Source organism: Lutjanus erythropterus, chromosome 13, assembly GCF_056507025.1.
Source record: "Lutjanus erythropterus isolate fLutEry1 chromosome 13, fLutEry1.hap2, whole genome shotgun sequence".
In the NCBI taxonomy this organism is placed as follows: Eukaryota; Metazoa; Chordata; class Actinopteri; order Lutjaniformes; family Lutjanidae; genus Lutjanus; species Lutjanus erythropterus.
This window is the reverse complement of record NC_139329.1, coordinates 38,816,506-38,843,541: the sequence shown is the minus strand read 5'-3', so window position 1 is coordinate 38,843,541 and position 27,036 is coordinate 38,816,506. Positions and strand designations below refer to the sequence as shown.

Genomic DNA, 27,036 nt, shown 5'->3' with positions numbered 1-27,036 from the left:
AACATCTCTGTGGTCAACCACAGCTTTCTAAGGAGACATAATTAAACAGAATTTGTTTCACCACTGTCACCACCTTTGTGAGGTATTGGAGCCATTTATCTTTATTTACCTTATTTTCTCTGGCTACAGTTTATTTTCTAATGTATTATTGTTTTTATGTTTTTATTTTCTGCTCACAAATTCAGTCAGTCCGTGTCAATATAAACAGAAGCGTATTGAGGTTCACTTGACGCATGCGCACTGTCGCAGCCTGTCAATTCGAAACCAAGCGAGGGAAAACAAACTCCTGCAGCGGGTAAGTTCACTTCTCGTACTTCCAGTGTGTAATGCCGTGTTTCCTTCTACATACGGACAGCTGAAGATGGATATTGTACGACAATGATCCTTTTGTTAAATGAAATGTTCATTAGTCGTATAAACCTGTTTAGTGACAGTTTGACCACTCAAACAACCGTTGTCCAAGAGAGGGAGAAGACGTGACCAGACCCTATCTAAAAATCCGTATATTTTGAGTTTCATTACTTACTGGCACAAACACACAACACTTAAAGTACGATTTTAGACATTTTATAAATCTGTACATCCCACTTTAATATACGGCTCACATTCAACACACTGTTATCTTTTGTTGCCCCCCAAATCATGTTTATTTGCCCTGCTTGCAGTCCGAGGCTAAAGTTTGAATATTACTATTAGTATGACTAAATTAACGTGATGCATTATGTATTACACATTTGCCGAATTTACCAGTGGGTTCTGTTTATTCATAAAACCTTGTGAATCATCATCTATTTTGTGTGTATGACTGCAGAGAATCAGTTTAACTTTAAATCGAGGGATTTTGAAATGGAGTTAGGTTGATATTCGTTTAAGCGACAGAACAGGATATATCTCACTTGCTATGCGTTCTGACACTTTTCTTTGTTCATTATCTTACTTCAGCACTGTATCAAAGTACTTTGAAGTGTCTTGAGTGCGACTATATGATGATTAAGCTCTTGCTGACGTTAACTAGAAAGCTAAGTTGCTGCCATCCCTGCTAGTGTTTGCTAAAGTTGGCTAGCAGGCTAACTAGCGAACAGTGAACTTGCAACAGAAGAACTTCAGACATGTATATACGAGCTACACAGATAAATTGGGATATTGTAAGAGGTCACTGTTTATGTTAGCGTGATTTCTTTATTTCTCTTGTAATAAACAAATAACACTTTCATTTATTACTGTTTACTCTTGAACTGAATGACAGGAGCGGTGACAGGTGGATCGAGTTTTGCCACAGCTGTTGTCTTGGCTCAGAGCTCTTAAAAGCTGGTTTAGTACGCTGGTTTCCACTAGTCGATAACATTATCCACCAGCATACCTCTGCTTTCAGCAGGCACTGTTCTAGACAAGTGCTGTATTGCTAACACAAAAATAAAATTGCAGAAAAAATGGCAGATGGCACAGAGTACCTCCCACTGATACATTATCATGGTTAATATGTACCATGTCACACCTTGGCTGCACAATTAATTGCAAAATCGCAGTGTGATCAAGTGCAATATCCAAACCGAGAACCAGAACAAAATTGCAATTATTTGATAAAGGTTGCCACCAGTGTCTTGAGTTCACTAAATGGGCCGGACATGGAGACATAATGTAATGACCAGCATCCAAACCTTTTTATTTTTTGTTCCTACATGTCAAAAACAGTACTTTGCCAATAACTCCTGGCTTATGGCATCTCTGAGGGGACATACTACCTCAAATACAAAAGGCTTTAGATCACACAGAAAATTCCTTCTTATTTTTCCTGTGTATATTATTGTATTAAGTTGATGGACAGAGCTGAGCAGGGTAGGGCTGAACGATTTTGAGAAAATATGTAATTGCAATTATTTTGACTGATATTGCAACCACGATATGATTTGCAATATTAGAAGTAATCTAATTTTTACATCGTTATTCTTATTTTGATTGAAAAACATGTTAAAATGATTATGCACATGAGTCTTTTTTTTTTTTTTTTTTTTTGCAGGAATCTGCATCAAATTAGTTTTGTGACACATTCTGCCTTGAACAAATATTGCACCTCTTGTGATTTGAAAATTGCAGTAAGCCATATTGCAATTTTGATAAAATTTTGCTTAAGTGCAGCCCTGGAGCCGAGGGAGAGGCAGGTGAAGTAGGTGGCGTCACCTCGCTGAACTGCTGCAGCTGCATGTCTGTTGTGTCTCTCAACACTGAGGTCGCAGAAGAGATGTGACAAGAAGCAATTTGAAAGCAGTGCGATTAAAAAAAAAAAATCTCCCTCACTCACAGAGACAGAGACAGAGAGAGAGAGAGAGAGAGACCTGTCAAACTGTCAGCAATTTAATGTTTGCAGTAATGTGATGTTGTATCTGTGAGTGCTGTGACCTTTAACCTCTTGACATGTCTATTATTGGTTTCTTGTGTTGTATGAATTTGCGCTTATGAATCTCTCTGTGAGCGTCTTTGGTTGACAGTTTGTATCTTTCTTATCGAAGCGTCAGTCAGTGAGCTTTGAGCTGCAGGAGTAGAAGGAGACATCATTGTTAAACAGAGCAGTTTGAGCCACAATGGGCCACTTTAAAGCTTATTTTCCTCTCATTTCTTCCACATCCTCTCTTCAATTAGGTTGTGATTGTGTTTGGAAACAACTCTGCCCGTTTCTTTACTGCTGACGTTTTATTGAGGTGCTGCTTGGTTAATCAGATGAAGGGATGGCAGTGTGGGGCCTCACAGCTCAGAAAATGGATTTTGCTGTTTTACAACCTGTATTTCAGAGCAAATTGAAATTGCATCACAATTTGCTTTGCTTCCTTAAAGGAGAGAGGCTGCAGGTATTTAATATAAGTGACAGCTGCACAAAATGCCATTAAGCTGAGTTACTGTTGAGCTGCTGTTAGTTTATACTGTGTATGGAGTGTGTTTAAATACTTTGTTCATGTCATGTTCGAGTATCTGACCTGTAAATAGTTTTCACGTCATTCTGATGTCTGCTGGATGCACACATGCTCACATCAGATACACCGGTACGAGTTGCACTTTGTCTTCTCTCTGACAGCGAGTTGACACACACCAGTGCAGTACCTAAACAGTCTCACCTCCTCTCACTTACTCACACTTCTGTCTTCTTTTTATCGCTTGTCTAAAATGCTCTTTTGATTATCCATTGTCCTATATTTATTTTAATGTAAACATCTAAAATGCTATTCCTCAATCTCGAGTCAGTTTTCCCTCCATGGTATTGAAAATGTTATCAAATATCAATATTTTCAAAGCATTATATATAAATGAGAAATTCCAGTATCATAACAACACTGATGTGGTCTTATATTTTCAATGCACAGTATTTTAATGCAACAAAAGCTCTGTAACTATTCAATCATCATGATAACCGTGAACACTTGCAAATAGTTAAAACATTAGATAAAACATTAGAGTTACACAATATCGGTGTTATTGAAATCTCAGTATCAGCAAATGCAGTATCTAAGTTGCAGAACCAAATCACAATTTTTTGGAAGAGGAAAAATGTGTTAGAAAATAGCATCATAATGAACAGCTGTAGTGCTGCAGACACGCCCTGGTCATATCAAAAACTTCTCTCATCAATATTTCAGTATTTTATTAATAATCCTGAAAAAGCACATTAGAATTATGATAATGTTAACATATTTCAGAGTTAGTCTGATTTCTACTTTATTTAATAAACTCCATGGCAGAGGCCTGATCAGAAAAATACTGCACTTCAAATTCAAAAGGAGCTGATTAATTGCAGACCTCACTCTTTTCATATTTGGTTGGGGAGACACAAACCCTGTCAGGAGGACAACAACCTCATGAACACACAGTGTTAAAGCACCAGAGAGCTACTTTTGTCTTGTATCAAAGTTGTCTTTTATAAAACTACCCACTGGAGTTTTCCTCTTGTAAACAAACTCAGTTCTGTCAGTGTTTCTTACTAAAACACTCTGTATCCTTGAGACCTGTCAAACATCATGCTGCCACCCTGGAGGCAGTTTAGTAAAAGCCCATTTTGATGGGAGATAAATTCTGTTTTGATCTGGACAGGGGGCTGAAAGTGACAAATAAATATGTTTTTACAAATTTATCAGTCTTATTGTGAGCGTAGTGTCAGTCTGCTGACGGTTCAGCTCCTGGATTCTCCTCTCTTCTCCTCCTGTGTGGAGCTGCAGACGAATATTTATGAGGCCTGAAGAGCTTACTCATCTCGTCTCCACCCGCCTGACAGTTAAAAGTCTCCTGCTTTTGAAGTGGCGGCTGCTTGCTGTGGGATGGATCACACAATGTGTGACCCCGGCGACCGCCTGCTGGACAGCTGTATGAGTGGGTGAGGACACTGGACTTTCATCTGGCTGTTGCATCCTGGTATTTCTCTTCTTTGCCTTGGTGGCTGCAACATTACAGACAACACCTGCCACTTATTTCACCCTTTTCACCTGGAATATTGTTGGCAGGAGTAAAAAAAAGACTCCATACTCTGTCTGGTTTCTTGTTAAAGAGGCTGAAAGAGGAGACTGAATGTGTCCAGCAGGAGGCTGAGATAAACCTCCTCTGTGTCATTTCTGCAGAAAACTGAAATATGGCCACATGTTTCTGGCCATGTGTAAGTAACACTGATAGGTTACACTTAAGGCTGTTTTAAACTGAAATAACAATCTGAAGGCTCATCTTTCATATTTTAAGACCCTCTGTGTTATTCACATTTGACTAAAAGTGTGTCCAGTTTGTTGTAAGACATCTGCCTGTGGCAAGTTTGCTCTAAGTGTTTATTCCATGAGCTAGCCAAAATACAAGATGAAACTTTTGTTGTTTAGTAGGGCTGCAACTAATGGTTGTTTTTATAGTGTCTGTACTTTCCCTGTTAAATGCAAATTTTAATTTAGACTAGTCTTACATTAAGAAACACAGTTTTTTAGACATTTAGACATTGCCCCGAAAAATAAGTAATATATAAAGAGTCCTTTGAAGCCGTTAAACATGTTCTCCAGTAGGGCTAACTTGGCTTGACTCGCCAAGTTATAAGCTAATTGGCAAGCTTGTCCTGTAACTCCCAGTTAATGTGGTCACTGCAACAGTTGTTTAGTATTCACACAGTAACACAGGGAAGTATGCTGATCATATTTTACAGTCCTTAGTTAATGTTGTTCTCAGTAACAAGTCACAGATCTGCAGTAAAGAGCTGAAATACAGCTGATTCTCTTCTCTGACCGGAGACATATCGTGGTCAAACCCCCTCTCACCACCTTCCTGCGCATCAGTGAGATCTTGTGCCAAAGGCTGATCATGTGAGACTCGCAGGGTTAAAACTGCAGGCTGTACCACACATCCACAGGAAGAAAAGACATTAAAATATTGGTTTGGGGATTTTATGAATCAATATTGGACCATGCAAAGGAAAATCAATTCAAATCAATTCTTTTAACCCCGCCCTATTCTACAGTAACCTCATTGTATTTTAAATGGCAGTTAAAAGCGTGGCACTTTGCACCGTGCATTATTAACATTGTCCATTATCTTTCAAAACATGACAACAACTCGCTAAACACTTCAACAGGATCACAGTGTCTGTGGGAAAACAGCAGTGTTAACAGAAGCACAGAAGAGAGAAGTGAGGGGAGCAGATGAAAGTAGTTTGTCACTAAATGGTAAAATAAGGTGGAGAATTAAGTAGAAATAAAATGGTGACATAAGAAATAACCTACTCAAAATATTTTCATAAACAAATGGTGAGAGAAACGATAGAGGTGAATATCTATTGATGACATTTTCCTCTTCGCCCACAAAATATATCATCATATCAATCAGCCCTCGTTACCGTTATTGGTGCTGGTATCATTTTTAAATGATACGCAGCCCGAGCTGCAGGAGAGAGAGGAGGGAGTCGGCTTCACTGTAGAAGAAGAGCAGCATGTCGGTCAGCTACTGATTCTTCATACAGAAACACAGCTCTCTCCTGCACTGGGACAATCATCCCTCCAGATCTATTCTGGGAGTTTCTGCTTCTGTCGACCCCCCCCCCCCCCCCCCCCATCCCCCCATCCCCACACAAAGACGAGAAGACAAAGATTATGTAAATGTGGAGTAAATACAGTTTGTGTCTTGGCAAACCCTCCGGCGTCGGCTGAACGAACAGAGAGGACAGTTTGTAATTTTGACACACAGCGGCTGTTTGTCACAGAAGGAAAAACAACAAAAAAAAAACAACCCACAAGGCAGCATCTCAACACGCCCCGTCACTGTCTGTCAGACATGTTTGTTTTCACCTCCACCTCGCTTCGTCCTGATTGGCTGAGGTTTGGCAGGATGATGATGATGATGATGATGATTTCTGACAGAGACACTGTAAAACTACTACAATGATGAAGGACATCAATTTTTAATTAAATTAATCATTTGTAATTAATAATTTGTAATAGTACAGCAATACATTTTGGATGCAATATCAAAATTTTACTATGGGCTACGGTCCCTCATTTATTTTCTTTAAGAGGAAGAAGTCATTGCATCGGCTGCACCAAAAAAGAGCGAGAAATTCAGCTCCTCTGTGGCATTTAATTAGTCTCATGATCAATGCAGATAAAAAAACAGTCCCTGCAGTATTTCACAAGCCCTTTTTGGAATTGTTGTCACCCAGAATGCCTGATTTCATGGCAGCCTTTCAAAAAAATTGTAATGCATGTTGCATGCATTCATTAAAAATCAAATGCAGCTTGTTAATGGGATGAAACTGCTCACAATTACAAAAGTGATAAAAATCTGCTTTATGTCTAAACCAAGAAGTGCACCTAAGGGGTATTCCACAAAGAAGTAAAATCTTGTTCAAACTCATAACGGCACAAAATTATAAACTAAAAGTACATAGAGCGTTAATAAATGTCAATTACAACAAAAAATGTGTTCTTTTCAGTACCCATGACAAAAAAATATATATATAAATGCAAGAAATAGTGAATAATAAAACAAAACGTTGCATTGGTTCATTGAGATTTATGATCTTTGTGCTGCTGTGATTGGTGGAACTCACAGGAAGCTACGATGTTAAGTCAGATTTACAGAAAAGTAGTGGAGTTTTTGACAGAATTGCAAGGTTGCACAGAATTCACAAGGATTGGTTGAATTTGCGTGAATTGTTGTGATTGTTTGTGATCACTTGTTACCAGGAGAGCAGGTCACATGTAGCATCACTGTCCCTCCACACCCCACTTCCTCTACACCAGGCATGTCCAAACTGTTCCATAAAGGGCCGAGTGGCTGCAGGTTTTCATTCCTACCAAGCCGGAGCACACCAGGCTCGACTCATTTAATCACCTGATGTCAGTCTTTCAAACAGCTGATTAGTCGAATCAGGTGTGCTGTAGACTGGTTGGATCAAAAACCTGCAGCCACTCGGCCCTTTATGGAACAGTTTGGACATGCCTGCGGCCAAATTCAATCAAAACCAAGATGTACTGTAATGTCCTTTACACTGAATTTCAGGTGAGACAGGTGAGACATTATAATGCAAGCAGTTCCACCACATGATGATCTGAACCCAACCTCTGCCTTTATTTGAATACCATCTTTAATTGTAGAATTTACAGAATTTGTTTAGGTTAAGTTTGTGAATGAATTTACTCTCGATGTGTTGTTAGTCTGTCTTTACTTTCTCATCATGCTGAGCTGTCATTTGAATGTCTCTCATCTCACTGGAATACTTTCTTGATATCTTACATTGCTGTAAGGTATGTTTTTCCAACAAAAAAAAACCTCTGTGCCATTAATTAAGTTGTCATCTTCTCTGATACTGTAATTACAGACCTGCTGATTCTGTCGTCTTATCTGACAGCTTTGGCCCCGAGTGGTTCTCAGCCAAAAGTGAGATTAAATTTTAGAAGAAATAATTTTTTTCAGGGAGGTGATACCTCCATAGGAGCTCATTAAAACCTTTAACCATCTCCATTAACGTGATAAAACCAGCACTGTGGGGCCTGCAGTCAGCAACTCTTCACTGTTTCAATTTTGTGAAGCTTATCAAAATCTGCTTCTACACACAGAGACGTACATCATTAAGCTCATATGTTTTTACTGACTGACGTTACTTTAACCTGAGAAAAAAGTTTTCAACAGTCAGCTTGAAATGGAACAAAACTTGGAATAACAGCGATGACTTTTCCCTGCTGTATCAGACTTGCCACATTGGCTCATGTTTTTGAGGTAGGATTGCCCCCGTGGTCCAGCTGAGTGGGTGTGTCCAGTGCCACTGGAGCAGCAGCTGTACATTAGCTAAATAAAATAACAAATACTGCCCCAAATATTGGCCCAAAAAAACCTCTGGATTCAGCCTATCGTCAGTAGTGGGCAGTCTCACGAAGATGTATTTTGAGATTTTTAAAAAAAAAGGCATTTAATAATGCCTTTGTGCTCTTGGATAATGTGATTGTGGGCAGTTTTCTGATTTTTCATTGATGAAACAGTTAATGGATCGATGAATCCTCATGATTCTGTGAACAGCTGCTTGTTGTCCCGTCTCTGTGTTTTCAGTGACGATGTTTGTATCACTGAACCTGTGTCGGTTTCTTCTTATCAGCTGCGTGCCCTCTGTCCTCTGGGAGGATTTCTCTGATTCCTACTGCAGAGGAAGCTCCTCCAGTCCGCATGGAAATAAATTTGTGTTTGTAACCCGGGGGGGTGAGGAGATAAGACGGATGATTTGTGGGGATTCATAGATAAAAACACTTTCCGCTACACAGACTGTGTGTATCATTGTGCCTCCTCCAGGTCTTCTGAAATACTGAATATTTTAAGTCTCTTCTGTTCTTATGATGAATCCAATGAAAAGAGGACATATTGTTTACTTTAACTGTTCATTCAGGGCTACATTCAGTTCATCAAGGCACCAACACCGTCAGGGTTAGAGGTTTGATTCCCATTTCTTGATCAATATATATACTGTTTCAATTCATCTGCAAATATTGTCTGGCTGTAACATGCTCAGCAGCACAGACGTCCCCAAGATAACTGCGTTTACATCACATGAACCATTGCAGCTGTACCAACATGGCATTATGATCATCCCGTTAGAACTGTGTTGTCCCACAATGAATATTAGGCTCATATTCATTCTTCTTTTACCTCAGGTTTGGTCTCCAACAAGTCTAAGCTACTTAGTGTGACTCACCAGATGCACACTGCCGGTATAAGCCTGCCATTGCTTGCTTGGTTTCTGTCGGCGTTGTGGGATCCACTATTTATCCAGAAAAACAACAACAACAACGACCTCTGAGCTGCAACCTACATGCTGAAAACGACAATTAGCACCTGGAATGCTAATGGTACACGCATAAACAAACTAGCAGCTGTTGTCTTTTCCTTTGAGGTGATGTAGCCATTTTAATGCCAGAGCTCGCCTCCTGACGTGCAAATGTTCCATCAAAACAAGTTCCTGCTTAACACTGTTGTGCAGTTCTGCTCAAGACATTTGTTTATGACTGGTTTAAAGAAATGACCGCAGGATGTGTATGCACCTTTCTGTCTACCTTTGCGTTGGTTTGCTGTTTGGGGCTGAGCAGGTCGTGAACAATGGGTTTATCTGAGGTTCTTTGGTGAATCTTACCTACCTGTCTGCCTGTCTGCCAAACGCTGGTGAAATATGCAACTGCAGGTGGCTGCTTCACTCACTAGCCAACAATAAAAAAACCCAGTGGTAATGGCCACCAACCTACCTACTGTACCTACCAATCAGGATTGGCCAGTTCACCGTATTTACACAGCGGCCGTTTTCCTCTGACATCATAATTAGGGTGGGAAGCTCAAATGCTGTTATCAAAAGGATAATGTCGTACTGATGTGTTCCAGGTTGTTAGCTGTATAAACGCTGGAAATCTGACAAATCCTTATCAGTTCACTGCTTCCCAATGAATCAGCTGCTAAAAAGACGACTGACGGTGAAATCTGGAGGAACATGGGGCCAAATTTCACAGGAACACAACATAGTTGATAACACATCTGCTACTGTGAGGCAGCAGCTAACGCTAGCACTAACGATACGCTAAAGAAAGGTGTAAATTAATTCTGAAATATCAACAGAACAGTATGGTTGAATGCCAGTGGGTTATCAAATATTATTAAAAATGTATTAAATGAAAATGTATGTTTTTTGTACGGTTTCTGCAGAGGACACAGGTTTTCTCATGGTTTGGTTCGCCTAATAGTGTAGAAATGGCATCCACTGCACCTCAGTTGACATTATTTTGTTTGGCGGAGCTGCTTTGATTGAGTCTTATTGATTTTTTTATTCTGTTCATTTCATTTGTTTGTGATTAATTAACTGTTTCACATAACTAATTTGCTGCCATTGTTTAAAAAATTTGTTTAAAAAAAAATAAATTGAGAAAAAGGTGTCCGTTTTGTATCTTAATTATTGAGCTGCAACCATTAATCGATTATTTGATTATTAATTTAAATTAAACACCAACTATTTTAAATGTATTAATCTCTTTAAGAAATTTTTTGAATTAATAAAAGTGAAGTTGGGGGTAAAATGAGACATTTGAAGACGTCATGTTGGGCTTTAAGAAACAATGAACATTTTTGACTATTTTCTGACATTTTATACGTAAGCAAGTATTAATCAGTTAATTGAGAAAATAAATGACAATTAATCGACTATGAAAATTACAGTTAGTTGGAGCCCTATTAATTATTAGTGATTAATTGATTGGTAACATGGCTGCTGTACTGCTGGCTTATCGGCTATTTGCAATTCTATTGCTGTTTTCTTTTGGCAGATTCTTGTCATTTTAATTAGCTAATTTAATGATATGCACTCACACCTGCATGAATATATCGGCAGTTGCAACTTGTCCATCGATCTCTCTAAGACGACTGCCTGCTGCTGAGGCTGAACCAAACAGTAAACACGAAGCAGAGTGTCATTTCTCACATTATGCACAGATGTTTTATCCAGTGTTAATATTTAAAATGTTGATTAGAGCAGGTTTGATCTGTAGTCAGTCATTCAAAGGTCTGGGTCGAGGCTACATGTTTGTATTTAATGGTTGTGTAGTGTGAGGAGCTGCAGGAGGAAGCAGCAGTGATTTTTAAAAATGTCACTTTTACCTTTTTTTTCCTGGAGGAAGTGGAATGTGGATGTGAGATGTGAGACAATTTAAACAGGAGTGTCTGTGTAAAGCGTCCGTCTGTCTGTCTTTTTTTCTCTGCTTTCGTCCACAGAGAGCCTGTGACTCAGTGCTGAAGTGTGGTTTTAAATGGTTTTAATAAATGGGGTTCTTTGAGCACTGCAGAGCTGCTCTCCCCTGACGCGTTCTCTCCGCTCTGCACTCGCAAGCTGCTCCTGACCTGATAAAAACCCCTGAAATCACCTGCTGAGCTGCAGGAGTTTATTTTTTATTTATTCAATAGGTGAAACTGCTGGAGCGTGCGCCTGTGGCAGCTGCAGGTTTTATGTTGTAGAAAATGAACCTTCGGTTTGGAGCTGATGCTGGAGTTCACCTCTGTCCAAAATTAATGAGTGTACTTTGGAAAATTAGAGATTGTAAAATGTCAATTAAATATGCAAGTTAGGAGTTGAGTTTGTTTCTCGGTGGATGTTTAGCGAGAGTTTGTTTGTGTTTATAACTCCTTCTTCTTCTGCAATAGTTTAATGGTACCTGATTAGCTGTTTATCTCAAAATGCCATCTCTTAATATTCATGTAACAGTAATGGATGGAAACACATTAATTCTTTTGCTGATTTCATGGAAATTCATTTTAAAACCCATTTGTGCTTCATTTGGATGGAAACTTTGATAGAACTTACCTACAATATTAGCATCCAAACAGCCAAGAAGAAGAAAACAGCACATATGTTGTTGTTCAGCTTAGACTAGTGAACAATGTGAAAGTTTTCTCACCACAGTTGGAGAACGGTGCAACTCCAGCAAGGAGTTTGTGTACTCGTGATAGTTGTGGACAGTGAGCATGAGGGTTGGGCCGAAGGCTGATGGACAGTTGTTGTTGCTGCTGATCATTGCACTAATGTTCTGTCTCTGTGTCCCATTTATTGTTTTCTTCTTGAACACGCCCAGTTAGATGCAAAGCTCTGCTACATTAATGGCAGTGATTTTCTCAGGCCACTGTTGTGTTTCTTCCAATTATTCTGTGTATTATTGTTGTCATAGCTCAGTTTTCTCAGTTTTGCTAGTCTGCAAACTTTGTTAAGTCATGGACATGTGGTGCAGAGACAAAGATCCTTTTAAACCCGGTGCAGGGATGTATTTTGGACCCTCTGGCCCTGTAGAGGTGTGACAGTTTTCTCAGCTGAGTGAGACGGGTTGCTGTCAGGTTACTGCTGAGGTTTAACCGTGGACATCGTCTTATGCCAGTTTGGTGGACGTCACACAGCTACAGAAGAGATGGTGTTTAGTTTGGTGCAGGGAGGTTAAACCTGTAATAACTCATTTTTGGCTACTTTGGGGCAGCAACAACAAGTGACAACCACAACATTGACATATAATCAGCTTTTAAGTCGATATGGCTCAGAGCTTTTCAGCACACAGTTGCTAAATTTGCACATTTAGCAGTTATGGAGCAACATTATCATTCATTTGGAGTTGTGTATCCTCCTAATGAATGTAAGTCCAATATCCACTATCTTTTAGGACTTTTTTTTGGTCTTTTGAGGGATTAAGTTGGTCAGGCTCTTTCGCCGCTCACCTAAATGTTGCACAGTTTTCACCAGCTAGTCTCTAACAGTGTCTGTCTGCTGTTTGGTGCTGGACAGGGGGATTTTAGAGCGTCTTCTTTGAAACCAGCCGGCTGCTGTGGCTGAAATTTAGGACCACGAGAACGCTGAGAATATACCAAAGCTCAGTTAAGTCGAGGGGAGCTGCAGACGTATCTAATCATTTTTTGTAGACACCTTTTCTGTCACATTGTCGATGTCTTCAAATGTTTGTTTTGTTCAAAACGCCAAGATGTTCTGTGATGATATAATGCAGAAAATCCTCACATTGGAGAAGCTGCAATAATGATTAACATTTATGCTTAATATATGAGCAAATGTTACCAAAATTGTTGTGGATTAATTTTCTGTCATGTGACTGAGGATTTAGTCGACTCATGTTTTGGCAGTGTTTTTACATACGATTCCTGAATGAATGAAATTTTAAGCCATCAGTAGATATGATTAGATTTAATGAGCTGGCTGGGACACTGTCTTGCTTAGTGGCACCTCAGCAGGTCACACTGTTGTTTGAGGGGGACAGGTCAGTAATATTTCAGTCTGCGTGACCGTCGAGCGTCCTCCCGCCCCCAGCAGTCTTGTCTGGTTTGCAGTCCTAACTGCTGCGCTGAGCCCAGGGTTCAGCATCGAGCTGCTGTTTGGAGATCTATCCTCCGTCCCTCTCAGCCTCCTCTGCTCCTCATGACCGATGTTGTTGGGATGAACTTGATTTACCCTCTGAGTTAATGAGCGTCCCGCAGCAGCTGAGCGGTGGGTTTCGGTGACGCTCCGAGGAGCAGGAAGGCCGCCGTCTGCTCGGGGTGGCCCGGTCGTCATTTGGCAGGGATCAGCTGCCGTCCCACCGCGGGGATCAGCAGACTGTTTACTGCCGACTGGTGGTCTCTGATATGTTGCTGCTCTGTGGGAGGGACTCCCGGTCCGTACCAATCATTTACATGAAGCTGACAAACAAAGCAGCCATAGGTCAGCTCGCTTCAGGTCCAGGTGTCAGGATTTTTTTGTCAGGATGCTGCGTGGCCATGCAATTAAAATCAAAGTTATTTTTCATCACTGTGTGACTCACATTTGAAAGATTTCTGTTAATGATAACCTCATCGTTTCTCATGCTGCTCACCTCTGATGCTAATGAATCTCTTATTGAATCAGCAATTTGTCTTTCTTTATTAGCAAGCATCACTGAGAGCAGATTGTATCAGATGCAACTAATTAATGTTAGTTCAGAAGGCCAAAATGAAACTTTTGGGCAAAATGATTGGAATCTCTCCCGTTAATCTCACAACTATGATACGATTTGCTGAAAAGTTAATCACCTAAAAGCTGTCACAGCATTTAAAGGGGAATTTCACCTCAAAATCAAAGATACATATTTTTCCCCTGGCCTCAAATAGGGCTGCACAATATGGTAAAAAGGTCATATTGTGATTTTTTTGACTGAAATTGCGATTCTGATGTGTGATGCGATTAGTGGAAATGATGATTTTGCATCACAATTGTTATTTTTACTGAAAAAATAAAATAAAATCATGATGATGTGATAGCGTAGACAGCGTATCTCATTATAATGCTGCTTTCTCACACTTTTTAATGCTTTCAGAAATATGATTTGACTTTGTTTGCATTTTAATTATATGAGGAAATAATCTAACTAGACACATGATGTCAGTTTTAGGTAATCAACAGTTTTTTGTATACCTCCTGTGTGCACCCACCAAGAAAGAAGGCTATTTTTGCCTGTTTTATGCGACAGCGACACCTGAATGACTAATTCTGGTGTTAAATCTGTGTGAGCTGCCAGGTGAGCTGCAGCTCCAGCTGTCCTGGCTGATGAACCTGCAGGTGTAGATGAGTCTGTGAACCTGCAGCTCTGTGTGATGTTTCGGGGGCAGACGGATACACAGACAGACTGACGGAGGGACTCGTAGCAGCTGTAGGTCAGATCCAAATCGTCCGCGGTACCTTTCCAGATAGCAGCTCTGAACTCATGAATGAATCACTCATCGTGCTCTAATTCAGGCCTCCAGCTCCTCCCCTCCGGTCTAAATCAGAGAGGTTTATTTTATATATGTTTTTTTTTTCCTGCCTCGGTTTTCTGCCTGACTGAGCCGCTGACTGTACGGCCGAGTGAACATCTCGTCTGCCTCGCAGGCTGTTCCCGCTTTGGTGTCCTCGATCGACGAGGTACCACCGAGGGACTCGCCAGTCAAATCTGCCGGAAATCAAACTAACGAGCTCTGACAGGAAGCAACGTGCTACCTGCTGGGAACACAGCCAACACTTTTCTGGGTCTCTCTCTGAAACGCCTCACAGACTTTAACCCTCCCGCCGTGCTGTCGACATGGATCTGGTGTTTCCCGTCAGAGGTTTTATCCTGGTAATGAGTCGTCTGTGGTGGAGGACAGTCAGACTGGACTTCAAACCAAAGAGCTTAAAACCACAGATCGCAGGCCAGATCAGTGTCTGTCAGCAGCTGTGTGTCCTGTCCTCTCAGACGGACGACGGATTAAAGCCTGAAACCATTGACATTCACTTCTGTCCAGACCAGACAAACATGAGCTGAACATTTTCTGTTGACATCATTGTGTCAGTCTCATTAAACCACAGAATGAACTCTAACCTGAACTATTTCTCACCCAGTTTGTTAGGTCAGAAATTAATCGTATTTTTCGGTTCATGTCCCTCAGGTCGCCTTGACAACATGCCCGTCCGTGTGCTGTCAGAGGGGGCGGGGCCAGGTGCTCAGGTACCAACACACCTGACCAGGATTCCCATCTTGCTCATCAGCACCGCCACCGACTGCTCCAACAAAACAGTCAAGGTTTGTTTCCAGCAGGCCTGTAATCACAGAGGCTTTTCATTTTTACAGTAATCACATAAAATATTCCTCTGTTATTCCCACAATGGGGAAATCTGCACACGGATAACAAAGTAGAGAGAAGCATCAATAAAGAATAAAAAGTAAACAAGCAATATAAACAAGAGGAAATCTAAAAACAATAAGAACAATATAAACAGGAACATAAAAATTTGCTGGCTATTGGCCAAATGAGGAGCAGGAGAAAAATTTGATTATTAGATCCATCGTGCTTCTCTCTTGAAAGACTATGAATTAGTGCAGAATAGTCAACAATAGGACATTTTAAATCCATTTCTCTAAACTCTAATCACCTCTTTAAGTTTACACTAAAGAAAAATTACAGAAATGTTTGTGTATTCTGTCAGTTATTGTTCTTAGAAAGACTGAATCTGAATCAGGAGGTTAGACTCATAAATAAATTGGAATTGGCCAAGAAAATTGCAATCACTGCCACTCTAATAAACACCTCCTGGCTTAACAGCCATCATATAGAAGTATTTTGGCTTCTGTGAAGCTTAAGTGAACAGGGACCTGGACAAGAGCCGCACCGTATGATTTAATGCTGTTTTATAATCACACTGTAGCCATCGGAATCAAATCATGAGGAGCCAAGAGATTACTACAACTTGGTGAAATTGTTATTTTAATCATCGGTGTCACTGCACCTCTACAAAATACCAACAGCTCGACACACAACACAAGCAAAGCTAAATGAAAGGAAAATACTTCTGCTGGTCATTGTCACAGAAATACAGCCCTCAATGTTTTTGTTGTTATGGGTGTTTGTGCAAGAGTTAATTTGAAAAACATGCAAATTTTCCTTTCAAGACATTTTGGAAACAGTGAACTAAAATATGTGTTGTGCAGCCCTTCACAGGTTTTTTCTGTAGAGTTCAAGACTTTGTTGTTTTCTTGGTATTTTCCTGCACTGATATCCATGTATTTTCCTCCTCATTCCCTTTTCATTTATCTGTCACCTGCCACCATCTGTTCACATCCACCTAGTTTCTCATTTCCTTTACGTGAGGTTGTTTTCTTGTTCTTGATTAGTACTCGGCAGGAATATATTTATGAAAACCAAAGGAGCAGAATAATCCACCTTCTGTCTCGCAGCTCGTTTCCCCGAGGCGCTCATCAACGCTGCTCAGTTTTCTGATGTGGCTTTGATCAGTTGACAGGCCCTCAGTGAAACTCTGCACAGCTTCACTCAGAGCTAAATGCTCCCCACTTTGTCTCTAACTTCAGTGTGTTTCTGTTTTTCCAGGGGAAAGTGGTTCATAAAGGTCCGCTGGTGTCGTTAGCGGCTAACAACTTCATCCTGAAGAGTGTCATCCAAGGTAAATCCCAACATGTGTTTGTTCCTGTGTGTGTGTGTGTGTGTGTGTGTGTGTGTGTGTGTGTGTGTGTGTGTGTGTGTGTGTGTGTGTGTGTGTGTGTGTGTGTGTGTGTGTGTGTGTGTGTGTGTGTCAGCTGCCTGTTTGTATCTGAATCTGGTCCCAGCTGCTGGCTGCTGTGTTCTGTCGGTTTATGAATTAGTTTTCAGAGCAGGTTGGAACAGATGTAAGAGTGAGTTCAGTGCTTTAAAGGGCACAAGAAACCCATTCAGCAACTTTTCAGCCACAACGAAAGTTTGAAAATTCAGTCTTTAACTTTAAGAAAAAGAAGAAACTCAGTTTATACTGTTAGAATAATTATTTGTTATCAGTTATCTTTTATAGTTTTATCAAGAATCATTACTTATTGATCAAGTTTAGATTAATTGTAATTAATAATTCATTTTCTTATTTTTATGCCTCTCTAAGGTAAGAAAAATGTTTTCTGAGTGGTCAAGAGCAGAAAAAAACTTCTGGTATTCACAGTCCTTTTGATTGTCTGTTCAACGAAAGGAAAAGGAACATTTTGTACAATTTTATGTCGTCTTGAGGGGTCGTCCGCTGATGACAGGGACGGCAGTTCAATCCCCCGTCCTCCTGTCCACATGTCCAAGCGTCCTCGGGTGAGACGCTGAACGTCAGAGCCCGTCACCCTGCGCGTTAGCTCACTGTCATCGATGTGTGAGTGAATGAGTGACAGAAAACCTTGGATAAAAGCGTTAGATAAATGTAATCATTTAAAACATGAGAGAATCATGATTTTGTGTAAACTTTGTGTATTAGTTCTCCTTTATTTGGACAAATGACAAGGACCCCCCCCCCACACACACACACACACACACACACACACACACACACACCGCCCCCACACCGCTTCCCTGGACCCCTCCCAATAACACAATAACAAAACACTACACTAAAAATAAAATAACAAAAGACAAATACGTCACATAGACCCTTAAAACAGCAGCAACAACACAGCAGGACCAAATTAAATATAGAACAAAATCAATTAAAATAATACATCAAATTTATGTCCACTCTCTGTTGTACTCTCAATGCCATTCCTGTCTCACAGGTGATATTTATGTCTGTCTCTTTTTAAGAAAATATAATACTGTCACCTTGTGTTGCTTTTCTGAGGAATGTAATAAAAGATAAAACAATAACAAGATAAATCGATAGATCAGTTAGCTTCTCTAATAACACAAAACAGTTGCAGTCAGTTCCAGTGTTTGAAAATGAAAAATCAATTTCATAAGTGAGTCGGACAGGAAGAACTAAATGAAGCACTTAAATAAAAAATATTTTATTCAATACTTTTATATACAGTGTAGCCATGATGCTGCTGAAATAAAACTGTTTTTTGAAATACAACTAAGTGCATGATTCAACTTTTTAGCACGGTCTAGTATTTAGAGAACGGAAATTGCAATAAATTGTAATATCAAATCACAATACAATAATTAATTGGCACCCAAGTTTTGTGATAGTATCGAATTGTGAGAAAAGTATATCATGTTAGTCCAAGCTATTTGTTAAGCTACTGTGTGTAGAACACCAGCAGTTCCTCTGTTAGCAGGTGGATGGTGAGATTCTATCCAATACGATGGCCTTGACGGTTCAGGTTGCTGTTGGACTGTAGTGAGACTTCACCCGGAAAAGTTTTCAGAGTTTTCAGAGTTTCGATTGTGATTGTGCCAGCTTCCTGCTGCTACTGAGACTGAACCAGACAGTGAATGTGCTGTAAAACTAAAACTATGAGCCTGAAGAGGCTAAAAATCTGTGTAGTGCTGCAGAGTTCATGGTGTGGAGAGTTTCACTCTGTGTGTGTGTGTGTGTGTGTGTGTGTGTGTGTGTGTGTGTGTGTGTGTGTGTGTGTGTGTTAAGGAGTTTAGCTGTCGGGTTTGTAGGAGCAGACGGAGGGCACTGTGCCTCATTGTTGCCTTGTCTGTGGCCTCCTTATCACTGAACAGCCTGATTAAAAAGCAACAGAGAGCTGAGGCTTTTATTGTGGCGGGGGCATCCTTCCTCCTATTCATTTAAACTCTCTGACACTCTGCCTGTGTCCCCAGCTCCAGAACGAGCGGGTCAGCATCTCCTGTATTGTTGGTTGGTAGACAGTCTGTCAGCTCTGGTACAGTGTTTGACCTGCTGGTGCATTGTGGGACCTTGTGTTTGATTTGTGACACTGTCACTAAAGTTTCTCCTGTTTGTTTCCTTTGTTATAGTGTGTAAAGGTTCTGTGGAGATGGATTCAGGCTGTGTTTGCTCGAGCTCGATTGGTGTCTGTGTTTTTCCTACTTTAGACCAGTTTCTTCAGACAGATGAGAAGAGTTGGGGACCAAAATCCGGTGTCTCTGGTGCAGACGTTACAGATGCACCATATGTTTCTGGCAACTAATTTCCCTGTCGACTAAATGCAAGAAAAGAAAACGCTCAGAAAGCAGTTAAAATTGAGCAGAGTTTATAACGGATAGCCAGAAAAAGCAACGTAGCAAATACTCCTCCATCCTGTAGACCCACCATCTGCTGGGAGGAACCGCTGCAGTTTGGTGCGCTACCTGATGGGTGGCAGTGAAGGTGGGGGTCCCAGCGGACCGGACTCGGGCGGTAGAGGTCGGCTTTGGGGACGTGGCTCTCAATGAACCAACTCCCAATAATTGCTTAAGTGTAGCAAGCATTCATTTCCATTTTCGTGAAATTTTGTTAAGATTCTCTCTACATTTGGATGAAACAGAGCTTATGTGTTGGTTAGGTTAGTCATTACTTTTCATTTAAAATTTGAGCTACTGTCACAATGTTAGAGTGAAAATATGGTCTGGAAGGATCTTAGAAAATTCAAAATTCTCAGTGTGTAAGTGCAGCATGTCGTGTCTTGTACTCCAGAAAGAAGCAGTCATAAAATCTATAGTCATTCCTGTGTGTTGATGTCCTGTTGTCCTATCAGTAAACTAGACTGTTGCTGTTCTGTGTCAACACAAAATGGAGGAAAGGAGCGAGCTGTGCTGAACAGATAAGCACAACAGTCAATGGAAGCATTTTAGATTCAGCACCACAGATCCCTTATAAAAATGCAGCTGCTTTACTGCTCTGTGAATCTGTCACTCAAGTGAGACATTGAAAGCACCACTAATGAACAGAGCCACATAAATTTTACAAACAAATTACATTTGTTTCCCATTCACTGGAAGTGAATAATAAGTATAACCTGATGTATAAGATGCTCTTATACTTCAGGTTTGACACTTTTCATTACAGCTGTTACATCTTACATTACATTACATCTCTCAGCAACAGAAATGTGCAAATTTTCAGAGATTCACCTGAAAATGCAAACTTTTTGGTTGTTAATGGCATTTAATAATTGGATTTATTTGGTTCAGTGCACTTGCAAACAGAATTTATAGAACTATAGTCACTTGATGCCAGAGAAAGATAAAGGTTGGCGTCATCTGAATACTTAGGATAGGTAAGGCTGAGTACCGATTTTATTCACAAGGTCTCATCTTGAGTGACGATTCCAGTCACTACATCTAGGAATATTTCAGTTACAATACCAATTCTGCTCAGATATGAAAGAAATTCTCAGAGAACTGATACTGTAAATTGTACAAGAAACCCTCTAACCTGGTGCATTATTAAAAAATCAATGTTTACATGAAGAATTGACTTAAGAATAGTTACATTAATCATGTACTTTTTTATTAAACATGACCAGACCGACACAGTAGATAGACAGACTTTTTTGTCCCAAAGGAAATTAGTCTTGGACACAGCAATTACAGGGGATCAGCTTAGATGATGTACGGATGGATGCATGCAGACATTAAATTATAGAGACCTGAGGACTGAGCCTTGGGGAACTCCACACGTCATGTTGGTCCACTTGGATCTCTACCTGTAATGTAAAGCAAAGTAGCTCCTAACAGTTAGGTTGAGTTCACAGGGTTGCAGAAAGTCCAGCCTTTGTTACTTCATGTTTACAAGTTCATAATTACAAATATGTGCTTCATTCATGACAGAGATCATCCTAATCTGGATGTTGAATCCTCCGTCTTTACTTCGGCTCAGTCTAAAAACTTGCTCTGTGTTTGTTTTGCAGAAGAAGATTCCCAGACGAATGCGTCTTCTCAAAACCCGTCCATTAACGTCGTCCTGATGGGAGCGCTGGCCAAGGACTTTAATCAAGCTGTCAATCAAGGGGTACGTTCAATCATTTATCAAAGATATGATTCAGATAGAACATATGAAGATGCAGCAGTTACTGTGATCTTTTCTTTTATCTTGAAGCAGGTGTTTGTGTTATTTACATCAGGTTAAAGCACATAGAAAAGCATATTCATAATATAATATACATTATAAGCACTACTTGTAACTCCTCAGGGTTTATTACTGTCCTGGAAAATCTGAAGGAGTGCAGACAGTAACCACACCTTTAGGAACATTTTCAGATTTTTCAGTCCTGATGTATGAACCGTGCATCATGTGAATCTATGTTTAGCTCGTGCAGACTGCCTGCTGCTGTGATCACGTGGATGGAGATGGTGATGATGTTCGTTTACAGACTGGCACTGTCTTGCTACTGAATCCAATTTACAGTTTGAGTTATTTTCTGTTTCCTTTTCTCTCCTTGGTGTCAGTGTTGACAGTCCCTGGGGGTGTGTTTTCTGTTAAAGATCACACATTCTTCACCTTCCAAGACAAACTCAAACTTCATTTGGATGTCCCATCATGTTTTGCAGAAAGGCCAGGATAATACGCATTTCAGTTGTTTGTTCAGATTAAAAAAAAGGCCCATCTTTGCTCAGGTAGTCACTGAAACATGTCATGAATAGAATCCTATCTGGTTCAGCAGTACTGCATTAACTTGTGCTCAGGGAGGCCCTGAAGTTTCTTTCGTTTCACGGCTTGTTGCTGTTGTGCTGTGATGAAAATGTGAGACCAGGCGACAGGCGGCTGCAGCCACGTGATTTGTTTTCAGGGTTTAATCCGTCATTTATAGCAAGTTGTAACGAATGTGCAAAAGAAGGCTATTTCCAGGTGTTTAGAGTTGGGTGTCACCATGTTGCTAGTGTTGTCATGTCCGCATGCTGTGACTTAACCCTCTAGTCCCCAGTGTTCAGAGGTGGTGGAAAGCACATTTGCAAGGTTTTTCAGCAGCGTGTCACTCTGTCTTTGGTCTGCAGAACAGCACTCTGTATTTCTCAGCTGCATATGTAATGACAGGTGACAGGGTTACATATGATTCAGTTGACAGTAGGGATGTTTCTGCCAACTAATTTTCCTGTCAATTAAATGCAGACTTTATTTTAGACTAGTCCAACAGTAAGAAAACACTCAGAAAGAAGTTCAGATTGAGCACAATTTATGAATTGATCATGTTAAAAACTGTCCAAAATATATGGCATGTATTAATCACAGTCTACAATCGCTAAATCGTTTTTTAAATGTTGCTGAAATGTGTGACACTTTGCGCTGTGCAGTATGAACACATTAACTTACAGAACATGACAACAGCTCAGTAATGCTACCAACTTTTTAGACCGAAAAGGATCACAGAGTCTGTGGAGCTGATGTTAGCTGCCAGAGCCGATCTAATTCATTTTCTACATCAGAACGCTGCCAAACCTCGTGTTTTGACGAGCTGTCATCTGTCCGACTTTGCTGGTAACAATATCCAGGTTAGGTGGGCCATTGTGGCATATACGCTGGGCAAGATGACGCAACGTAACGTAGTCCACATGTAATGTAGTCTTTGCATGTTTCGGCTGTTCGTGCAGCTGCACATAGCGGTTCTAACGGTGCTGTAGCAAATGCTATGCTGTCCTCGTCTGGAAAAAAACGTGCCACACACGTGTTACTGACACCTGGAACAAAGGTGATACTACCAGGGCCTGTAATAAAAAGACAGAACAAGAAAAACAAACACGGGAAAACAGATTTTAAAAGACAAACCATAGTCACATGAAGTATTGGATTTTTAAAATGTAATGACTATTTGAATTTTCAAAAATTGTGACCCATCTCTACTATCTCGCAATGTTAATAAAAATGAAAAATAATTTGTGTATCCTCCCCACTCATTCAGATTTGCTCCAAGTGCATGAAGTAGTTTTTCTCTAATCCTGCTGAAAGACAGATGGACAAAAGGCAATTTCATTTTCTAACATTATCTGTCCATCGGTAGATCGAGAGACAAACGTCTTTTCATGTTGTTTTCTTCTAAATTGACTCCTTTTAATGTATTACCTCAGAAAATGTTCACCTTGAGCGTGAATGCAAATTATTATTTGTGTGTTTTTTTTTCTTGGATGTCTGAATAAACTGTCTTTTTATTGTTGCTGTTGAGGTTGTTTTAATGCTAACACATCTGGCGCAGACAGTTTACAAACCCATCACTCTGCTCAGAATATTATATGATTTATTACGTCTATTATTGATGACAGATTTATTTGACTAGATAAGAAATGCGAGTGGAGAAAGTGTCCTTGTCAGGCAGAGAAGAGTTTGGAGAAGTTTTTCCCGCGAGGCTGGGTCCTTACAGCCTGAGAGGGTTGAGAGAACGACAGTTTGAAAGCCTTTTTATGATGAATATTCATGTGATGCTAATGAGAATGCATTATGTTATTTTAATTAAAACTAGGCTTGTTATTTGGAAGGTGTGTCTGTGGAAATGTTATTTTTTTTGGATCACAAACCCTGTGATTTGATTAAGGTAATGAGCTGAGTGATACATGTGATGTGTTGATGAATATTGACATTAATCTGTAGGATGAGATGCATTAATTTACATATTGTGTGTTGAAAGAAATGCTGGTTTAAGCCTCTGATGGCTTGAAATAATTGAATATCCTGACCTTTCAAAAGATCCAGATTATTTTATTTGGAGGTAGATATGGACAGTAAGGGCCAAGTTGTAATAAATTGGAATTATGCATAAGATAAGATGAGATAATCCTTTATTGATCGGGGAAATTTGGGCGATATAGAAGCACAAGGAGAAGTGAGAAAGAGTGCAGATAGAGAACTTCACAAATAAAAAGTTAGAACGTCTAGTAATAAAAGAATTTAATAAGATAGAAATAAAAACTCAACATGAAAATAGCAATTAGGTAGAAGCAGTAACCGTACAGTAGATCAGACATTTTATGGTCTCTATTTTCCATTCTGTATACTTCTGCCATTCCTGTACTAGATTCAAATCAGTGTTACAGACAAAAGATTTACTGGAAACAAAACATGCATGTAATCCATCTTTACTGTTAGTGATATGATGTCATTAATATCAGCCTCACTCTGTTGCAGCCATATGAGAGCTGAGTTAAATACTGCGGCATTTCCCACATAGCTTAGTTCACTTTAGTTTAGTTTTATTTTACACAATTAAAACACAGAAAAGCAAAGATGACAAATGATATATAATGCAGGGAGACGCAGAAAACCCAGAGGGCTTATTTGAAATACAGAAAAATGCAGAACAGTACAAAAAAAGATACAAGTGATGTAAGGGAGTGTGTGAGTGTGTGTCAGTGTTTCGTATTCAAAGTGCTGAACTGACGTAACACAAAGTGACTTTTATTGTGAAATAAACCCAGGGGTGAAAGTAACTAACTACTAATACTCAAATTACTGTAATTAAGTTTTGGGTACTTGTACTTTTATGAGTAGATTTTCAAATCTGTACTTTTACTTGTACTTAAGTATGAGATTCCAAGATGGAATCTACTTAGTTACTTTTAAAATTATAGTTGTACCGAGTACAATTTGGATTAATATTCAGACCTGTCATCTGCATTTTAGTAGCCAATCAGGTGATCTGATCACAAACGGACCAATAAAAACAAAGACATACAACTGAAAAACATAACAAAATGCTGCAGCAGCGCACATTTACAGTAAGGATGTTAATGATTGATGATTAATTGATCAACCGCTGTTAAGAATTTAGCCAGTTAAAAGTGTATTCATGACATTTAATCACTTGAAGTGGCAGCAATTTGCACTGAGCTGTTTGACGCTTTCAATTACTGGCTCAGGAAAACGCACAAAATTTGCAGATGTAGTTTGGGGAGGTGACTGACATCAGCTGTTAAAAGTAACTAATACTCTGAGTAGTGTTTGAGAACACCAGTACTTTTACTTGTAATATTTTAGCAGTGTAACAGAGTACAGATTTTCAGGTCTCTTTCTACCACTGACTGACCAAACCTCAGTGTAATACTCATAGTACTTACTATGTACAGGTGCGCACTATTTCTGGGGAAAAAAGTATGCAAGCACCGGACACTATGCCAGCATGAATATCCCACAATGCAATGCAGTAGTGACGACAAAAACTACAACATACAAAGGCAGACAGCGACCGGTGCAGGAGGTCGTGTTACAGGTGTTACAGTAAATAAGCTTCAGTTCAAGTGCAAGTAGGGTTTCACTCTAGTATTTTTCCAATTAGTTCATCATTGCAATATTTGTTAAAGGCAAAATGTGTGTCAAGAACCTTTTAAATTAATGCTCTGCTCTGAATTCACTGAGATTTGCGGCTGAGTACCCAGACATCAGAGGGAAAACAAGCAAATATTTTCTCCAGAACATATGATCCAGTTGTGTTATTGTCCAGTGAGGCTCAGGCTCATTTAGTGTACACCCGAGTGCAGGATGATTCATCAACATTTTTAACCACACACTCTAAAAAGTACCACTAAAAACACCCAAAATACCAACAAAACTACATTTTCATCACCGTTGTGCCACATACTGGTGTATAGGAGACGTATATAGAAAGATTTTAGTGATTAAAACACTTGAAGTACCCCTACAGTCAAAATAAATGTTCAAGTTTTCCTTCAGAGAACAGATGATCCTGAGCTCTGTTGCCTTGGTTCTTCATGTGCCAAGCTCTGGTGTGACAGTTCACCTCCTGCAGCTCTCTTGAACTGAACAAATAAAGTGAGTCTGAATCATCGCCGCTGCAGCTTGCGGTGCCAGTTTCCTCTGATACTGTCACATCTGTACGCAGCAGCTGTGATGTTGTTTACAGGGCGGTGAATCTTTTTTTTTTTTTTTTGACCTGGACGGGAAAACTGAACACATCAGGGATAATCCTCCTTTTTTTTGGTTGCCCTACAGCGGCGTCTTGATGGAACTCAAAGCGCCGTAAAGCTCAGTAAAGTCAGGAAGTGATCACAGACTGAGCCGCTGCGCTCGGGCTGTAGATCACAGAGTTCTTGTCGGGCTATGTGTCTCTGTAACATGATTATTCAGACTATCTGCTGTCCCTTTGTCAGGCTTTAAAGCCGTCTCGGGGGCAGCTGACACGCCAAACAAAAGACAATCTCCACTTTTCACACCAGCTTATCATCGCCGGCTTGTTGTGACGTCTTACTTAATGTCTCCCAGGATGCTACATCTGCTGCTTCAATCTGTCCTCCCTCTGGGAAGAAGGATGTATATTTATCTCTCTGTGCGCTCTCAGTTTTAATCCCTGATTTTTCTGCGTGTTGTTGTTTATCTTGTGTTTTCCTGCAGGATGTGGTGGTGGCCTCTGGCTTCACTGTGGGCAAATCTCCCACAGCTCATAAGGACAAGTTGCACCCCTTTAACCTGCTGCTGTCAGGAGACGATGCCTGCATTTATGTGAGGACTTTTTATACATTTATCTTATGTATGCATATGTAAGAAGGTCTTTTCTTAGTCTCTGTCTCAGTCACCTGAGCCCTTCAACTGAGGTTAAACTCACTGTGGTGCAGTTGCCAACACGTTTGTCACATGGATAGGCTATAGGTGTGCTAATGATGTATATATCACTTGTGCAGGAAGAGTACTCATTCTGAGGCAGGAGCTAAAAAGGTTCCCCGGCCCATCCTGTCTCATAAAACCATGTTGTGCATCAAAAGGCGATACTCTGATCCACCTCGTAGTTTCACCTGTGAGATGTGTGTGAGCGGTGAGGTTCTTACTCTCAGAATCTTTCTTAGATTTTTTGTTTAATAAGTAAAAACAATAAACTCACAAAAGGAAATATTTTTTACACCTGCTGTCTGGTAAAATAGAGAAAC

At 40.0% G+C, this 27,036-nt stretch overlaps 1 protein-coding gene across 1 annotated transcript in view; it reads left to right on the top strand.

Annotated features, from left to right (window-relative positions):
• The first annotated feature begins 248 nt into the window (after positions 1 to 248).
• The window catches only part of pot1 (protection of telomeres 1 homolog), a 70,744-nt gene continuing 43,956 nt past the window's right edge, over positions 249 to 27,036 (top strand). Inside the window, exons 1-5 of the mRNA XM_084733734.1 lie at positions 249 to 295; positions 15,433 to 15,566; positions 16,870 to 16,942; positions 21,084 to 21,184; positions 26,507 to 26,614. Coding sequence (XP_084589860.1) covers positions 15,447 to 15,566; positions 16,870 to 16,942; positions 21,084 to 21,184; positions 26,507 to 26,614 — 402 coding nt within the window. The 5' untranslated portion in view covers positions 249 to 295; positions 15,433 to 15,446. The remainder of the gene's footprint in view (positions 296 to 15,432; positions 15,567 to 16,869; positions 16,943 to 21,083; positions 21,185 to 26,506; positions 26,615 to 27,036) is intronic.